Source organism: Pezoporus flaviventris, unplaced genomic scaffold (genome assembly GCF_033815535.1).
Source record: "Pezoporus flaviventris isolate CSIRO_AGI_PZ_B2104156 unplaced genomic scaffold, CSIRO_AGI_Pfla_v1 ptg000021l, whole genome shotgun sequence".
In the NCBI taxonomy this organism is placed as follows: Eukaryota; Metazoa; Chordata; class Aves; order Psittaciformes; family Psittacidae; genus Pezoporus; species Pezoporus flaviventris.
Genome location: NW_026892569.1, coordinates 1,255,636 through 1,273,996, shown reverse-complemented (window position 1 = coordinate 1,273,996; position 18,361 = coordinate 1,255,636). Strand labels below are relative to the sequence as shown.

At 41.7% G+C, this 18,361-nt stretch overlaps 1 protein-coding gene across 2 annotated transcripts in view; it reads left to right on the top strand.

Annotated features, from left to right (window-relative positions):
• Positions 1 to 3,776: 3,776 nt before the first annotated feature.
• The window catches only part of ITPR1 (inositol 1,4,5-trisphosphate receptor type 1), a 170,900-nt gene continuing 156,315 nt past the window's right edge, over positions 3,777 to 18,361 (top strand). The window contains exons 1-4 of one of the 2 annotated variants that reach the window (XM_061455692.1): positions 3,777 to 4,018; positions 12,612 to 12,719; positions 14,104 to 14,145; positions 16,442 to 16,512. In XM_061455692.1, coding sequence (XP_061311676.1) covers positions 3,993 to 4,018; positions 12,612 to 12,719; positions 14,104 to 14,145; positions 16,442 to 16,512 — 247 coding nt within the window. In that variant the 5' untranslated portion in view covers positions 3,777 to 3,992. Of the gene's footprint in view, positions 4,049 to 12,611; positions 12,720 to 14,103; positions 14,146 to 16,441; positions 16,513 to 18,361 lie in introns of both variants that reach the window. The other variant, XM_061455691.1, reaches the window with a different exon arrangement.

Sequence of the window (18,361 nt, the reverse complement as noted above, 5' to 3'; positions counted from 1 at the left end):
TTTCCTCGCACAGCAAATATTCCAGGTTCTAAATGCTCAGTGGTTTTGCTGGTATAAGGCCTGAAACAATAACAGCACTGTGTGGCATCGACTATAGCAAAGCACTGGTCATCCAACTCTGGTAGTTCAGTGAGTGGAGAAGACTTGTGGCATTGATCAGTCCAAAAATCGTGGCGTAACAGGACGCATGGAATCACAGAATGGTTTGAATTGGAAGGGACCTTAAAGATCATCTGGTTCTGACCCCTAGTGTGAAAGTTGAATGCAGGGGAAACCAGTTGACTTGAAATAGTGTGAATTTGTAATGGTCAGTGTGTAAGCTAGAAAAGGGCCATTGTGGGAATTAGAAACACAGTTCCAGTGTTTTTCGAAATGAGCTGTTATAGGAGCACTGTCAAATAAGCTGTTTACTGAGCTGATTATTTCTAATGTGTTCTTTAAGCCAACTTTTGTTTGTCCATAACAATTCTTGTTAAAATACCTTATTCCACCCTGAGATTAAAGTGTTGGCTTAGATGAGTTTTCTCCTCGTCCGCTTGTTTTGCAGCGTTGATTAAGTCTTGAAATAGGGAGTGATCTTGTTTCCTCTTACAGGGGTTCATGAATTAGGAAGTAAACAAACAGCAAGAGTAACTTTTTTGGTTTGCCTTTGCAATCATGGGGTGGGGCTTTACTGTGGGAAGTAGTATGTTATTGTAAGATTTGCTAGTCCTGCATGCCATCGTTGGAGAGTTGAACGGGTCCTGGTGAAGGACACAAGAGTTGGGCACTTGGTTGGTGTGTTATCAGTGACTGTTGTTGGAGCAGGTCTGGGTAAGAACACCAGATGGAAGAGGTGTGCTGGGACTCTTAAACAGCGTGGGGGGTGGTGTAAAGAACAGCTTTCGTTTCTGGTTGTACACCAGGGCTGTAATATGATCTATTCACAATGCCATTAATCCTCTGGCATCACCTTGACAAATCCATGTTGGTGTGGGGTAGATCAGAAAGTGGGAAAATAAAGTTCAAGTGAAGAAATCATTTCAAGGCTTGGCAGCTCACCAGTGCTGTTGCAGCTTAGGGCCATCAAAATGACAACCTGCTGCTTGGTGTGAGGTCTTGGTCTAATTTTATGGTAACTCTTCTTGTAAAGCCGTGCTAAATGAGCGTTACAATGTGGCAGTGTGAGCGGATGGCCAGTCACCTGCAAGGGTGGCAGATTTAGGATGAAATGTGCAAGCAAGGCTCCAGTACTCTGTGTGTGTACCGCAGGGGAGGCTGCAATTCCTGATCAGTTACTGGTGTGGTCCAGAAGTCCATTCTGGAAGCAGAAGCTCCTTTCAGCTGCTTCCTGTCAGATGAACTGGTCTCTCCTGATAAATCGCTGAAATGAACAGTATTGAGGTAAAACTTCTTTCTCAGCACTATAAGGCAGGCTTAAAACAGTACCCACATATCTCCAGACCTTTTCTTGTATGTGCCCTTTGATGAAGCAGTGAGAAGAGCAGGTGTAGCTTGTTGTGGTTGTTTTATTGTCCATGCTGTCCCCTGTGATGCTGTGCATGGTAATTCTTCAGTGCATAGCATACTCCTTAGACCTATCTGATGTGTCAAATTGCAGCGTGTACTGGGAGTCTTTGAGATGTTATTACCACGTAAATATAAGATAGTTGTAGGATTATATCTTAAAGACAGGAGCAATCTCACGATCTTGTGGGAGGTGGGATGAGGGTAGTGGCTCTGTAGTAGCTGGTAGACGAGCTGCTTGCTTGCCTGTGGGTGAGTGTGAGGGAAAAGGCAGCTTCACCAAAGCAGCTTATGAGAGACCAAAGGGGTTTAGAGATGGAAAATTATGTGCTGCTAGGAAGTTACATAAATGTAATGTTTCTCTCACAATGCAAACATGGTATTAATTTGGTTTCATAAAAATCTGCCTTTCTGTACATTCCAAATCTGTTTCTTATGGTGCTGCGATAGCACCTTCACTGGTTTCTGTTCCTTTGGTGGCCTGAAGCCTTTTTTCTGCTCTTTGTATGTAATAGAACTGAAGATGAGTTAAAAGCTATTGAGCAGTTTCATATAGTGTCCTGTGCTGGGTACAGATGGATACTGCTTTACTGAGTGCTGTAAAGGAGAAGACTTGAAAAGCTAGCAGAAGTACTTGGGGCTGCTAAGCCAGATCCTATCTGTGTCCATAGCTATTCAAAATGATTCCTGTGCTCTTCCGCTGTGCATCTCCCAGAGGCTGCTGCAGGAGGCAGGATGCCGAACAGTGTGAGCTTTGATCTGGCTCAATTATTTCTTTCTGATTTCCATTCCCAATGGACACTACAAAAGCACTGCAGCAATTATTGCCTGGTGCTCTGTGTTGGCACAGATGGACAGTGGCTGGGTATGGAGGCAGAACCCTCTTTCAAGGGTGCTCATTATATTGACAGAGGCAACCACAAGAAGTGTGTGTAATTCTTGCTTGTACTGTACCTGTTGAGAAAGTACATTTCCAGGTCTTCAGAGCATCAGATTTCTTCATGGGGGAAAAAAAAAAAGATAAAATGAAAACTACAGGAACTGTAATTCAGATGAGCAAAGCTGCAAAATTCAGCCCTGGATTCTCAGCTCAGAGGAGTTTCAATTTCATAGTTGTGGTTTTGGTTAAGACTGTCAAAACCTAGATCAGAACTTACTTTTCCTTCTTAACAGCATTATATAGAAAATAAAATGTCACTTCAGATTTGAGTAATTAATCCTTCAGGGATGAAAATGCGCTAGAAATGCACATGGACGTATGCATTACTGTGCTGTTTTACGGCTTTGTGGCAATGTAACTGCATCCTCGTGTGCCAGAACGCCAGTGTGAGGAGTGCTGCAGAAAGCTGAGTCTTCATATCTCACTGATGCTTTGGCTGAACAGGCTATCAAAGGATGCTGAATAGCTCAGAGAAACTGAGTGCCAGATGAGGCAAATTTCTGGGTTAGATAATGTTTCCGCTTTTGGAGTAATCTGTTATTAAGCTACAAGGAAAGAGGCTTGGATACTGGATCCGAATGTCATGATGTGCACAAACAGTTCATTCTCTCCTCGTCCCTGCCGTGTGCATGATGTCTGCAGTCAGAAGGCTGTAATCTCTGTGCATATACATGTAAGAAATTTCTGGTTGCAGTAGGCCAAAATAGGCAACTGCCAAAAGCGTGTAGCTCTTATTTTTAACTTCTAGCAGTTGTTTAGCATCAGTTTAGTACAGAACTTTTAAAAACATGTCTCTTGTGCCTTGGCCCATCCTGTGCACTTCTTCAGAAAATCAGAGATCTGCCAAGATGTTCTAAAGAAAAAAGTTTTGATTGTGGTCCAGGTATGTCCTGTCTGGATCCTCCTCTGAGAAGAGACAAGGGGACACAAAGGGCAGACACATCCCTGAGCTGGCTGATGATGCTTGGTCTGAAGGGTTAATTGAAAACTTACGGTTAAAATAACTTTGCAGTCCTTGGCTACTCCTCTGTAAGGGTTAAGTAGATTCAGTTGCTAATGTTCTTTGCGAGTTAAGGTGGTACAGTATTTTGAACCTTTGCTTCAGAAGAATGACTTGTGCTTGCATTCTAGAAAGTTACTGTACATGTACAAGTCAGCTGGGAACTGGAGCATTCATCTGTAAAGGAGCCCAGCCTATTGGGTGTTTTTAGATTACCAGGGCTCAAAGTAGGTCCCCTGGCCACCAGTGGCTCTTCACACGTGCTAATCATGTGCTGGTAGTGGCTCCTCCTCTTCATCTGGGTGTCACAGGCACTTAGGTTTTACTCTGCAGACCTGGGTGCCTGCTGAGGTGTCTAGGAAGGAAGAGCAGTGAGCTTACCCTTGTAAGGGTGCTGCATCTGTAAGGAGAGGAAAAACTTGCAAGCCTTCAATAGGAGAGACTTGACAGTGGAAGAAAAGCGCTAACTACATTGCCAGCGTGGATCCAAAACTACTAAGAGAGGCCCGTCAAAGCCCAACCGTGGAAGACGACAGCAGTGCCACCATGGAGGAGAGAGAACCTCCACCAAGGTGCAGTATTGGAGAAGGGAGAAATGGAAGGTATAGGACATGGGAAAGGTGAAAGTGTTGGCTGAGTAGAGTCAGAGGGAGATAAGCAGAACAGATAGATGAAGGCTAGTGAGGAGGACAGGCAAGGAAAAGGCTTTGGTAAGTTTAGGGAATATTGCATTTGCTAAAGAATCTTGTGAGGAAACGTGGAGGCTTGATGTGAGGAATGGGGCTGTAGGAGACGGCCCATTCTGTGCTGAAGCCTCAGTGGATATATGGCTGTGCAAAATGAAATTGGGACTGTTCTGTACCCTCTTCTATCCTGGCCGTTTTTCTTTGGCTAAACTCCAGTTAGTGTTACAGACCAGGCTTGCTTGCTTTCCCCATGACATTGGTTGCCCTGGTTCTTTTGGTGTGTTCCAACTCTCTCCTAATTAGAAATATGCTGGAAAACATTGTGTGCTTGTAGGGGCCTTGTCCAGAGGCTGACGTCTCAGCTGTCTTCTCCCATCAGGGTTAGAGCCAGTAAGTACAAACTTCAGTTAGTATCAACTTCAGTAAGTGCTTTTTACTTTTAATGGGATTAAAAAGATACTGTCAGGTCATACTTGGGTTGAAACAAGAAATGATTTTTTTCCCCTGTGACAGTGTATCTCTAATAGATTTTCTTTCATAGGTTTTCTTTCTTCACCTTTCTACAGATGCTTGTCAATAGGATCCATCAGTCATGTTTCTTATCAGTCTCATGGCTGCTGTGTAAGATACTGCTGTCAAAGTGTAGCTTCTGCTTAGTGTATTGTTATGAGCGTCTTACGTTCTGTAACCAGCTTGTCTGGTTGGACTGGGCAAATAAAAACAATTCAGGTGCTCTTTCTGAGGAGAAGAGAACATTGTGCTTGTTTGTTGTCCTGTATTGGGGATTTATTCAGGTTAAAGTTAACAAAATGAGTTATTTTATCTATTTCTTCTTCTGTATGAAATGGTAACTTCTGAAAAACTGTCACCAATACACCAAAAACACCCAAAACCTGTTGGAGTGGCAAATAGCTTGACTAGAAAGTAATTGACTTGGCCATCTCCTTGCTGTGTGAATTTACGCACCTCTTCCAACTTGCTTCAAGGAAAGGGGAAAATGTGCTCTTGATGAGATGTGTGGTGAGACTTGTATTCCTCCTGGGAGAAGAGGGGCAGTGTGGACCAGTGGCTGGGGATTCAGGAGACCTGGATTCCAATCTAGGCGCTGAGTCTGACCCGCTGCATGTCCTTGACAAAGTCACAGCGCTGTGCTGCAACCTCCTTCCCTGCTTCCCCACACTTCATCTTGCCTGTTCAGCCTGCAAACTGTAGAAAAATCTCCTGCGTTAGAAGCGTTAGGAGGAAAAATACTTTCTCTGAGAAAGTGCATTTCTCCTCTTTAATCTAACGGTTCATCAAATGACAATTTGTCAGCAGATAGCAGGCTCCTGGACATGAAAGGTTGCAGTTAAATGGAAAACAAGATCACGTGGTAGATAAATGTGCCGTGCTGATACTTTTCTTTTTTAATGTGTAATCTCTAAAATGTAACTACATGTGCATAAAATTAGCAGTGCTGAACTCTCTCAAAACCCAACACGATTCCTGAGCTGCCTCCCACTGTGAGTGTGCGAGGGCGAGGATCCTGATGTTCGATGTGGCTATGGGTCTGCTGTGCTGTTGCTGTTTTTCACGTGCTACAAACAGCATGGGTGGTGGAGAAGCTGCAGGGTTTTGCTTGGCTGTTGCCTTGATGCTCAGCTGAGGAGTGAACGACCTTGCTGAGATGTCCCACTCTGTGCTTAGCACTTACCCCAGCTGTGCTCTGCTACCCAAATCCGTTGTATTTGTCTTTCCCTGGTGTGTGCAAAGAGCTCCTTTTAGATGTGCGAAGTCAGAAGCTTTGCAAATGACAGTGCTTCTCCCTGCAGCCCCAGAAGAGCCATTACTCACTAGATGATCTTTTAAATAGAGCACTTCCTCCTTGCTTTGGCTGTTTTAATAGGATTCTTATGAGTCTTTCTCACAGGCTTCAGGGAGGAAACCTGCCCTTTTTTTGACTGAAATAAGAACAGGAAACATAAGGTTTTGGCTTCAGTTTCCTGAAAGTTAGCTGCACCTGTAAAAATACATCAAGAATATGGGGTGGGTGTTATCCAAAACCCATGGAAATCATTAGAGAACTGTTAGTTAAGAGAAACACTGGATCAAGCCTCTACGGGTGAATTTTCGGCCAAGTAATTAATCTTGTTGTAAAGTTTGGATTTACCAAGCTGTTTAATACTGGACTTTCTCTTAAATCTAAGGGGGTCAGGATTTGGATGCATTGAAAAAAGAAGTTAGCTTGCTTGGCCTAGTTTGCAAATACTAAGGACCCAATTCCATTTGATTCAAACACATTGACTTACTTGGTCTTGTGGGCTCTTAGTTGGTCAAGTCTCAATGTAATGTTCCCGATATTTGTTAATTAGTGGATGATTCTTCACATGCATGACGATAGCGTATGCCATTAAGCAGTCTTTTACATTTGCTTTCTTGCTTCCTCTCTAAACTCTGATCTTCTTTTCTGTTTAAAAACTGAAGCAAAATTAAACTTTGACCGTGGAGTTTCCTGTCTGCAGGAACAAAGTTGAAGCAGTTAAGGATGGTTACAGATTCTGTTCTTACCTAAACAAGCTAAATAGTGGAAAAGACTTTGATGAAGTACTGCTTCAGTTTCTGTAACAGTACATAAAAAACTGCCAGCCTCTATTTAAGTGAGCACTGAACCATGGTGAAAATATGATAATAGAGAGCTGAGTACATCATGGCACTGCAAGGCACAGCGAGGAGCTTTTTCACTCAAAACAAACATCATTAGAAGCATCTTAAAAAGATTAAGTAATTTGTATCCCGGTTGCTGGAAATCAAGCTGTCGGCAGTAAGACATATTTGGCCTTGTTTGTTTTGCAAATAAGATTTGCAGTCATAGGTTAAAGAATAAAATCCCACACAAAGCAGACACGTGAGATAGGGTATCGGCAAAATACCTTCAGATTCCTTGAAAAGCCTGTCAGCATGAAATTGCTGGAGATGAGGAATAGCCTACTGCAGAAATCTTGTTAGAAACAGGCCCCAGAAGGAGGGACTTCAAAAGGGGGCCTTGACTCTGCTCTTCAAGGAAAGCAAACTTTCAGCATTGCTCTGAAGCCTGTTTTTTCTAACTTAGCATCAAGATCTAGATGAGTGATGGGAGAAATTAGTGTGAAATGTTTACAAAGCAGTTGCAGTTCTTACTCTGAGATCTTCAGAAGGCAGCTGTCTGATTGAGGTATTTGGTACTTAACAGTCAGTTTGATTCCGAAGTGTTTTCACTGTAAATTCTGCTTTAACTGCCATTATGAAATGTGCTTTCATGAGAAAATGGATTGAAGCCTGTCGGAGTTGGCTGTGTCAAACTTACACTGGCTTATTCAAGGTCATCAGGATAAACATAGGATATACTTGTGCCCTAATATGACTGGATCCTGAAAGGCAATGAAAACGGTTATGAGGGAGGGTCTGCAGAACTTTACCTTTTGTTTGGTGAGGAGCAGTAATGCTGGTGGTAAAGGGCTTTGTTCAAGCCCTGTCAAAGTGCTTAGTTAGCATTTCAAAATTGTTTCTTTTTGTTGGCTTTTGCTCTATGAAATGCAGCTTGTTTTGAGGATATGCACAAGATAATCTGCAAGTAAGAAAATATTAAGAAATGAAGCCAGTAATTGTGGCATTTACAGTCCGAAGAGCAGACTTGTGGTCTTGTGGTACAGATTTGTGTTCGCTCAGACAGCACAGACCAGTAGGGGAATGGCCAGTCCTAAAACACTTGAGGTGAATGAGGTGAATAGAAAGACCCAGTCCCAAACAGCAAAGCTACACCCTGGCAAAATGACTTGTAAAGCAGTTCTGTGCAATGCACATGAAATTCAGAAGGATTCTCTTTTCTGGGGAGGTGGCAAGAGGAAGTTTCTTAAACAGCGACTTAATTTCATTTTCCTGTGCAGATAAACTGTATAGAAAACATATTTAAAGACACAGAGTAATTTATATAGATAAAATATGAAAGAAGTACATTGAATTCAACATAATTGAAAAATATCGAGCTGTCAAGGCTTGAAAAATACTGTCAGATGTGTTCATGTTTGAGGTATTTTGTGATGTCTGTGAGTAGGTACAGTCTACTTGTCGATGTACAGTCCAGTGTCAGTTGAAGTTTCATTTGTTACAAGTAAAATCTGGTTTTCTGTCTGTCAAAATCAGATTTTTCAGTGTAGTGGGAAAAGAATGTAATTTTAAAACCTGGTGTTGCTGCTATTGACATTGCTGCCCTTGTGTTAAGTCTTGTAATACTTATTTTGGAGGAAACTGATTGACTTTTGCTAGATTTGCATGCTAGTGTTGCCACACTACTATAGTTGCCTTATCAGAGCACTTTTTATCTCCGATTTTGCAAGTAAGTTTACCTAGAAGTGATCCTGTTCCTCTTCCCATGTGTAAGTGGAGGAGGATGATGATGCCCTATGGCCATGAGACTGCCGTGTTATGGCTGGAACCCAATGGGTTTCTTGTAGGACTCCTCTCTCTTGCAGGGGTGCTAGAATGCCATTAAAACTGGGATTGTGAGTAGCAATAACTGCAAGTGTTCTCTCAGGGCTGTCCCCCTCTAGCATTAATCAATTGCTCTTGGCACTGGCATATCTTAAATAAATACATTGTGGAGTAATGGTTGTATTTGTCTGCTGAGCACAATTGGAGCATAACTGTGGTTTTCGCTATAAGAAACAGGTTCTGAGAGTGCATGTGAGGCTTCTCTTGCCCTGTGCTTCCAGGGGCTTCTGGTGGTCATCTCATGTCTTTGGCCAACGCAGTGCAGGGAGGCATCCCCCTCCCTGGCCAAGGGGACATGCATAGATGCTTTGGCTGACACATCTAGGAGGGCACTTGTTCTCTTAAGTCCCTGTGGTTTGCCTGTGCTATGAACTTGAGATAAATGTGCCAAGGTTGACAGATCTGTAGTGCCTCAGTTTCTGTGTTTTCCATCTGAAGATTCCCATAGAGGTCTGATTTTGGGGGGATTAGCATTGGCAGCTGATGTTGACAGACAGAGGTGGTTTTAAAAGGTTTTCAGACTGGGTATCTGGGAACTTTGCTCTTGAAAACCTTTCAGTTCTACCTTGTGTCTCAGGTATCCCAGCTGTCATTCTCGTCAAAGGTGGAAAAATACTCGCTTTGTGGTAGCTGATATTCAGGACTTAATGTGTATAATTGATCAACTAGTGGAGTAATTTTGTTAGGTGTCATGAGTCCCTTGTGAGGAGACTATGGAAGCAGCTTTGAAGTAAGCGAAGTCAGTTTGGAATTATTCTCTTCACTTGTAAATCTTACATAGAAGGAGGCCTGTTGGGTCATTTAGTCCCTCATTCCATCTGCCAGTTCAGCATGTTCCTGAGCACTGGCCAACCTCAGAAACAGCCTGTTTAAAGATAAATGTGAAGCGGACTGACTTCTTGTATTCAGCTATTAAAGAATATAATAGATGTAGAGTGTTCATCATACCAGTCTGACTGTGGCTAAGTCATAAAATAAATAGGTATTTTACAAAGATGCTCATCCTACTTGGAATTGGTGCCGTGCTTCACCACAGCAATAGAAGCACAGTCCATCTGAGTAGCTCCTGATAAAGGTAGCATCGTGCTGAGTGACATTAAAACAGTATTCAACAAGAATATAAGACGAGGGTGGGTGAGGACTTCAGTGCCGAATATTGCATGCTTAAGAAAAGCCTTAAATATAAGGTTATTGTAGTCAGATCAACACTTTGTAAGTCTTAACTCCATGAAAGCTGATGACCAGCAGGAAGTGTGAGGAGCAGGGCTCTCCTGTTTGGGAGTAGGAAAGGCTGGGCTTCAGTGGTTTGCGCCCTGAGGTGCACAGAAGCTGATGGCTTTGCAGGCTTGCCCAGGAAAAATTAAAGAGTATCTGGTGAACAGACTGGCAATTAAATTCAGTCATGCTGTGTAGCTGAGCTACTTCCAGGTTTAAAACCACCTTTCTGTTATCCAGAACCATACAATGGTTGCAGGTGAAGTTGCTAAACATTTTATTACTGGTAATGTAAATAAATTGCAGAAGGGCTTATTTTAGGGGTTGCACTGTCATGGTATGTTGGGGTTACAATACCATGGTATGAGACATGGTACGTTGGGGTTACAATAACATGGTATGAGACATGGTACGTTGTGAACTTCCTCAGTAAAAAAACAGAACAACCAACAAAACAAAGCCCAAACAACCCAAGAAAATTGAGGCTCCATTTTGGAAATGAGTGAAAATGAAATGAATTTGACTGTCCATCCTTGGGCCTGGTTTTGGTCAATGAAAAGATTCTTCTCTAATGGAAGTCAGTCTTGACCTTCACATTCTCTTGGAAACAGCTGTGGTGAACATTTGCCTATTCCAAAGAGGAAACGATGTAGTCTGGTAAAGTAACCCCCTTCACATCCTGAATGAGATACCTTAAGTGCGGGGTGGTTTGCAGCATCTTTGTTTATTGACTTAGATTCCTTTTGCTTTGGGTTTTATTTATTTTGGGCTGAGCTTAATTTTGAGATCTTGGAGGTTTTTTAGTACGAAGTTTGTAGTTAACATCAGTCAGGAAATGAGGAAAGCTGTATTTCTAGTGATGCTAATTCAGTCAGTCAGCATATTTCTGTATGTTTTGTGGCATATATCTTAAAATAGATTGAGATGTCTTTCTGTCCACTGATGGAGAGAGGAAGGGAACGGGAGGACTGAAGAACTTGGCGTTGCACAAGCAACCTGAAGCCAAATGGTTTGCTGCTGTATTTCAGAGGAGCTCAGACTTCTTTACCCTGCATATGAACTTGGCTTCTTATCTTTTGGTTTTCCTGAATTTGCTTTTAATTGTACAAATGACATGGGGATTTACAGGCATGAGAATGTCTATAATGTACTCTGACTTACAACAAGGGAAGTTATTACCATCACCACTATTACTTCACGGGTGAGGCAGCGAGGAGGAGAAGCTGTTTGCAGCTTTTCAGAAGAAAAAGGTAGCTTCAGGTTTTTCCTTGTACTTTTATATCTGCAGTTCATTATCAACATCAGCTTTTAAGTCTCCGTGAATCTGTCCTTGTTGAGCTCCAGCCTTGCTTTATAAACTTGATCCTTACACATTTGGTAAACAAGATAATGGTCAGTGAAAGGGAATATTTATCCCCTGTACAATGTCAGGGCTGTGCTCTATAATAAGCGGAATTTCCTGCTGCTTAGTTCTCCTGGTAGACAATTTAAAACTGATTGGGGTGTGATGTTGGAGAGGGTGAAAACATTTTCAGTTCTTTTTCCTTAAATCTGTGAGCCTGGTCCTGGGCAGAGCCTGGTCCTGGGCAGAGCCTGGTCCTGGGCAGAGCCTGGTCCTGGGCAGTGCCTGCTGGCAGGGCTGCCCTGCAGAGCAAGCCACCAGCCTGCTCCTGAAAAGGAGCAGCTTGGAAGAGCTGTTTGAAACCTGAAGCATAGAAAGCTCTTTCAGTGTTTTGAACTTGGTGATCAAAGAGCATGGCTTAGGAGGATACCCAAGAAACCAGTACATAGTCTTGAAAAAAGGTATCTTTGAAAATCTATTCATCAGTGCTTCTTTTTATTCAGGCTTCTGTTGTTTGTCTTTGTTGCTGTGACAGATAGAAACTTGCTTTTCTGTATTTAAATGACAAGTAGGTCCTGTATCATTCAACCCAGGATTTGGGGCTTTAAAGAAAATAAGGGTAGTTATTAATACTGTGGAAGTTGACAACCCTAAGTCACTGTCTCCTCAGTGTTACATTTGTTATGTAGATAAAATCTGTTAAAAAAAAAAGTATTTGAAGTATTCCTGATTTCACTAGGATTCTGTTGCCTGCTATACACAGTCCAAAGTATTTGACTCTGAAAAAATACTTTTTTTTTTGCATAACACAACATAAAGGTTCTGTTATTAGGCATATTCAGTGGGTCTTCACCTATTGGAACCACAGCAAGTGGCTACCTCTGTGTTGGTCATGTCAAAAGTTTGACATGACCAAAAACTGATGAGAGTCATGCCAATATTTTACTTTACAATTTCCATGAGCACACCGGAGATCCTTTAAAATATGCTCAAACCTACCTTTGATTCTGACAAAGAATCTGGCAAAGCAGCGTGTTGTGATTTAGATGGTACTAATAACATGTCTTCAATTGTGGCAGTCTATTTTTCCTCCCCTTTTCCCTCTCACAGGTGGGATGAAATGCATCTATATACCTGGGCTGAAATGGCTGTGATCATCTGTTGGGACAAGTACAGATACCCCTAAACAGTCCCACAAATGGGATGCAGTAGCTGTTTCTTTTTTACCCTGGTTTATTTTCCTATGCAAGCATTTTGACATGCTGTGTTTTCTTTGATACCTGAAGTGTCACTTCAAGAACTTTGGTTCAAACAAATGAATAACCAAAAGTGAAGGGTTCTGCTGTTGTAATCTGCAGTAGCTTATACAGAGAAATTCTGCCTGATAAATAGTAATGTTGTGCTTTATTCTTCTAGGGGCAGTAAGCCGGAGATGACCGACAAGATGTCGAGCTTCCTTCATATTGGAGATATTTGTTCTCTCTATGCAGAGGGCTCAACAAATGGATTTATTAGCACTTTGGGGTAAGAACAGCTGTTCTCATACTAAAAACCTCTGTAAGAAGGACTAGCAGAATTCGGCTAGCTATCCTGAGCCTGACTCCTGTGAAATACTGGGTAAAACAAAGTAGCTTTATATGCAGATTAGGCCTTAAATGTAAAAATGACCTAAAGCTAATATGGCAAGCTAGACTTTGGGAGGATGGAGAGCATATTGATGGCTATGGTGTGGCTTTGATGTCTTCGGTGGGGAGGAAGAAACTATTGAGTTAAGGTGTGGGTAGAGGGACGCAAATAAGTTTCATGTTGTTGTTTGTCCCGTGTCCATCCGTGTGTCCCGTCCTGTCCCTCTCTACCCCCTGCCCCCCGCAGTCAAGAATCACTAGGCCCTAGTGCAATCTGGTGATCGGAAAAAAGGATGTAGCATAGGCGATGGAAGTTGTTATAAATAAAATGATTAAAAAAACCACAAACATGCATGAAAAAGAAGCCCCAAGCCAGACTGGTTATATATCACTAACTTTCCATGATGACTAGTTTTGTCTTAGTGTTTGAGGTTTCTCTTAGAAATGAAATTGTTCTTCTCCTGTTAGTCAAAGGAGAACATGTTTCAACTCCTCAGCTTTGCCAATGGCCAGCACCCAGAGCTGTGGGAGCTGTGCCTTGCCAGCTCCTGCCCCCGGTGTGCTTTCCCCACAGAGCTCCTTTGTGCTTTCTCCTGCAAAGACATCAGAGTAGGTGCTCTGTAGGAGAGTGCCTCTGAAACGGTAAGAAGTGTACGCTGCTTCATTAGACAAAAAGTAGCCCTTCACATGGGAAGAGTTTGCAGAGAAAAGCCATGGAATTCAAATACAGCTCTGATGAGAGACAGGGTATGTTTTATTCTGCTTAACTGCTGCTGAGGAGAAAGCTCTCTGAGCATCATAAACTGGCAGAGGAGCTGTGTACTGATTTGGAACACCTTGCAAGGGGCTGGATGAGAAGCTCAAAGAGCACATCTGCCACCTTGTTTGAAAGCAGTGAGAAATTAGAGGGAGGAAAATAGCTTGCATGACGCATTGCTGTGGTACTTCAGTACTGAGTAGCAGAGAAGCAACCAGGAGGCTTGAGTGGGCACACACACAACATGCTCTTTCTCATTTCCAGTAGCCTTAAGGGCCTCAGGGTGGGTACAGTGACAGCAAATTTCTTGATGCCTACTGTCCAGATGCATCTGATAAATGGAGCCCCCAAGCAGGGTACAAAGACAGCATCCTGGTAAGTCTCTCAGCAGGAACTGATGGGCTGGAATCTCATCTGAGTGACTCCAAACTAACTTGTAGGTTTAGTCCTCTAGCTATTAGGATTCTGGAAAATAAGGGGGCAGAGAAGGAAGCAGACACTGAAGATGCACCATGATCTATTATAGGAAAGAGAAGAAAATATGGGATGCTGCCAGAAGGGAAAGAAGGTATGATAAATGCGAGGGATGTAGTAAGTAGGGTTGGTCGAATAGTATTTGGCGACTGTATTTGACAAATTTCCCAGGTACTCGTCAAATATGAGATGTGCACTCTGCAGTACTTGATCAGCTGTGTAACTGGCCAAATACTATCTGCTGAAAACTGGCACAATGAATTAAAGCAATACTTTACATTTGGCAATTTTTTTTCTTCATAGTATTGAAGCAAGTTTGGCAGTAAATAACTCCAGAACAAGCAGAAAGTTGTTATGTTTAATCCCATACAGTGCATGATGAACATTATGCAGTGGCTGTGGCTTTTGATGGCATTGCTGAGCAGATATTTTTCACCATGGGTAGTCCTTTTAGACATTACAGGCTCAAAGCATATGTATTTTCTAGGCTTGATGAGATGTTCTCATGGTGGATCTAAAGATCCCTTAGTGTTACAAGCATCCTCTTTGATTTGATTAGTACTGTTTTAAGGTAGCTGCATTACATAATGGCCACACATCTTCTGAGCCTAATTTAAGCCAGAAATCCCAACTGCTATGTGAAACATGAAATGCATTAGCATCTTATTAAGCCTTCATGATCAAATTAGTTTTGTCCCATATTTAATTTAGTCTTTGTCCTGGAGAAAATTAAAGAAGCAAAGAAAAGATTTGGTGTAATTGTACTCTCTATACCATGTGGAGTTTTGACAGTCTTATGACATAATAACGTGTAATAACTTGTTCATGTGGTTAATGAAGGTTGAGAAACAGATATCACTATACATTCTAATGTCGTTCTAAATCTTTGAAGAGCGTTCCTACTTAATATTCCTATGACATGACTGTTGATTAATCAGGACTTTACTCTTGCTGTTTCCCAAACCCAAGTGCTGTCATCATTACAATTGCTGGTGCACAATATGTCCTCTTCTGTGTTTTTCACCCTGTAAAACTTTTTTCTTAGTAGTTTGGGAAGTTCCTATTTAATTTCAATTGAATGTCAGGATGAGAGGGATATATTGCACTGAGATTATCTCTGTGGGATGATCAGAGTAACCCATTAGACTTGATATTTTTTTTGGGCCTTTGTTCACTAGAAGCAGGTGTTTCAGTCAGCTCAAATATTAATACTACCATTCCTGCTGAAGCACATACACGTATATATTATACTGAATAGGGAGAAAATCCATGGGGAAAAAGCAATTTACTCTGAATGTTTGCATATGCAAATTCTAAATGCATAGAACTGTTGAGTCCACTTAGTCTCTCTGATCTCTTGATTTTATGCACTTCTTACTTTCCAAAATTGTTGTCTCAAGATGCTCCCTGCATGTAACCAGCCTCTGCAAGGAACAACTCTCATATTCTAGGTCTCTGTCTTTCTCAAGTTGATTCTGCATGAGAATGGACCTCTCAAACCTTTAAGACCTTAGAGTTTTACTTTCTACTTTTGTGTAGAATGCCTCTTTGACAGATTGGTTTTAAGGGGCCAAATCGAGTCATTTAGAATCAAATCGGAAACTACAAACATCTGATTACAGTTGTGTTCGCAATTTGGGAATAGTATTTGGTAAAAGTGCAATCCCATGTTGATCCAAAGCATGCAGAGCAGTGATGACAGGTGCATCTGAAGTATTTTCTTTACTCTGTGGTTTTTTTTGCCAATGGGTACTCGTACAAATGCCAGGATATATTTTCTGTTGGAATCTCTTGGGTTCACTTGTCCAGTTCACCTCCTTCCTGGTAGAACAGGAGGAGGTTAGTGTGAACCCTGGACTTATCATGTGTTTATGACTGGGGAGCAGGAGGGTATGTTTATGCCTTCCTTTCCCTTTGGAGTCCATTTTTATTGTATTTCTGCCTTTTCTTAGTACCCAAGGGGTCACAGGGACAGTGTCCAGTTTGCACAGTTGTCCTATTTTCCTGGTCTCTGCCCTTTATATAAGACATTTGCAACGTTATTCAGATCTGTCCAAGAGGCAATAATTGTTCTGAGGCTGTCTTGTCACCTAACTAGAATATGGGCTGTTCTGTCTGCACCTCAAGGAGGGGACATAAAGATGATGCAGTATACAGGAGCAATGACTTATTTATTGTCCCACCTATCCAGGAGCATAGCTCTTGGGCAACAGTAAAAATTAGCTGCATGCTTCTTAGAAAGATTTGGCATTAGTTGGCATTTGGGGAATGTCTTCTGCTGAAGTGGCCACTCAGATAAAATATTGCAAATGAATAACTGGTTTTGCTAACAAGGATGTAACCAATTGCAAGGGAATTAGAATCTCATTTTACTTCTAATTTCTTTGCAGCCTTGTGGATGATCGGTGTGTTGTACAGCCAGAAGCAGGTGATCTTAACAACCCACCCAAAAAATTCAGAGGTAAGTTTCTTAGACAGCTTAGTACCCTTCCAGGTTTGAAGCCAACCTTCGTTTTGTGCCGTCATGTGTAACTAGTTTCGACCTCCATTGTTTCTGTGGAATATTCAAGTGTCATCTTCCATGAAGGGCAACTAGTGAGGTTACGAAAGTATGAATGCCTGTGTGAAGTGAGTTGTGGGACTTGTTTAACCCCACCCAGCTGCTCACTCACTTCCCCCCCGCAGTGGGATGGGGAGAGAATCGGAAGGGTAAAAGTGAGGAAACACATAGGTTGCGTTAAAGGCAATGTAATAGTTAAAGAAAAAGCTGTGTGTGTAAGCATCCTTTGTGAGGCGGTGGAGATGGGGCTGCCAATTGAAGTTTGCTTTCAGATCTGTCCAAACTTACAGGTTTTTTCTCTCCACACTCTCATACATGCCATTTAGTTACCTGGTACCAAACTTAGAGGAGAATGAAAAGCAAATGCTTGTAACAAGTCCTATTGTTTGACCTCATTTGATATTAGCTACCTTTGACTTTGCTTTCATTCTGCCAGGAAACTTAGTTTAGTGATAAGAAATTAATGCCTGCTTCTTAGCACAGCTTGGCTAGGGCTGTTTTAAGAAAAATCTCAAACCGCAAGAGAAGCGGTAACTGGGATTTTGCTTGGAAAAACCTTCTGGAATTCTTTTTTTTTTTTTTTTTTTTACTTTTTCTCCTCCTTCACCCCTTGGTTGCATCTTTCACCCAAAGCATAGCTCAGCTGAATGTTCTGAAGCTTTGGTTTATTGCTGTTCTCAGATTAGCAGCAACTGTTCATCTTGGGCTTTTGTTGGATGAGCTTGTTTCCCTGGTTATGCTTTGTTTTAATTAGGGGCTCAGAATGGACGTAATTCTCTTCAGGTTTGGCCAGAAGGGCAGGTGATTGCTCTTGAAAATCTCTACTGCTGGTTTTGTTTGCTGTTTGTGTTTTTTGTGGTTTACCATGACATGAAGATGCCTCATACAATGAAACTCTCTTTTTAGAATATAGCTGAAATACGTGAGTTCTTGTTGTTTTTTCCTCTTTTTGGCTGGAAAACTAAATAGCTGATAATTCAAATACTGAAGAGGCAACCTGGGGAAGTTTTAGCATTTAGCATTAAGCTCTCCAGGAAAAGAACAATGCTGTTGCTTGAACTAGAGCTGTGACTCCAGGCATTTCTTGGCATTAAAATCATATGGAAGAATAAAGCCAGATTTAACTGTGACTGCTGGGTGTAGAAGGAGGTGGGGGGAGAGAAGAGAGCAAAGAATGAGAACAAGGCAATTCCTGCTAGCACAGTTTAAGAGCTGCAAGTACAGAGACATTTGTCTGACATAAAACATTGTGGTTAGACATTGTAAATGTTCTCATATTACTTATAATTTATACATGGAGAAAGAATGGTGTGAACCTGTTCCAACCTTTGTAGTTACTTCACTAAGGCTTTTGTGGGGAAGTTTATGCTTAATGGTGAATGGCAACAAAAGTCATAAAACTTTAGCAGACATTTCTGTTATTTATACACATGCTTTATAAGAGTAGTCAAAGGTAAAATGCTTTCTGTGATAAACATGTTCAGTAGAAGTAATAATGAAGTTTATCACACCATCTTCAGCACAAATGGAAAATAGCCCTTTTTTTATTATGAAGCAAAGGCACCCAGAGGCTTGTCTGTGGCGTTGCATGGAAGTCTCAGGCAAGGTTAGGAACTACAGCCATGTCTCTGCAATCTTGCTCAGCGTTTTTATGACACCTTGCAAAAATACCTCCCTCGCAAATGGAACACAAGTCTTCACTAAGGTGAGTTTATCCAAACAATAACGTTTACATCTGGGATATAAAGCA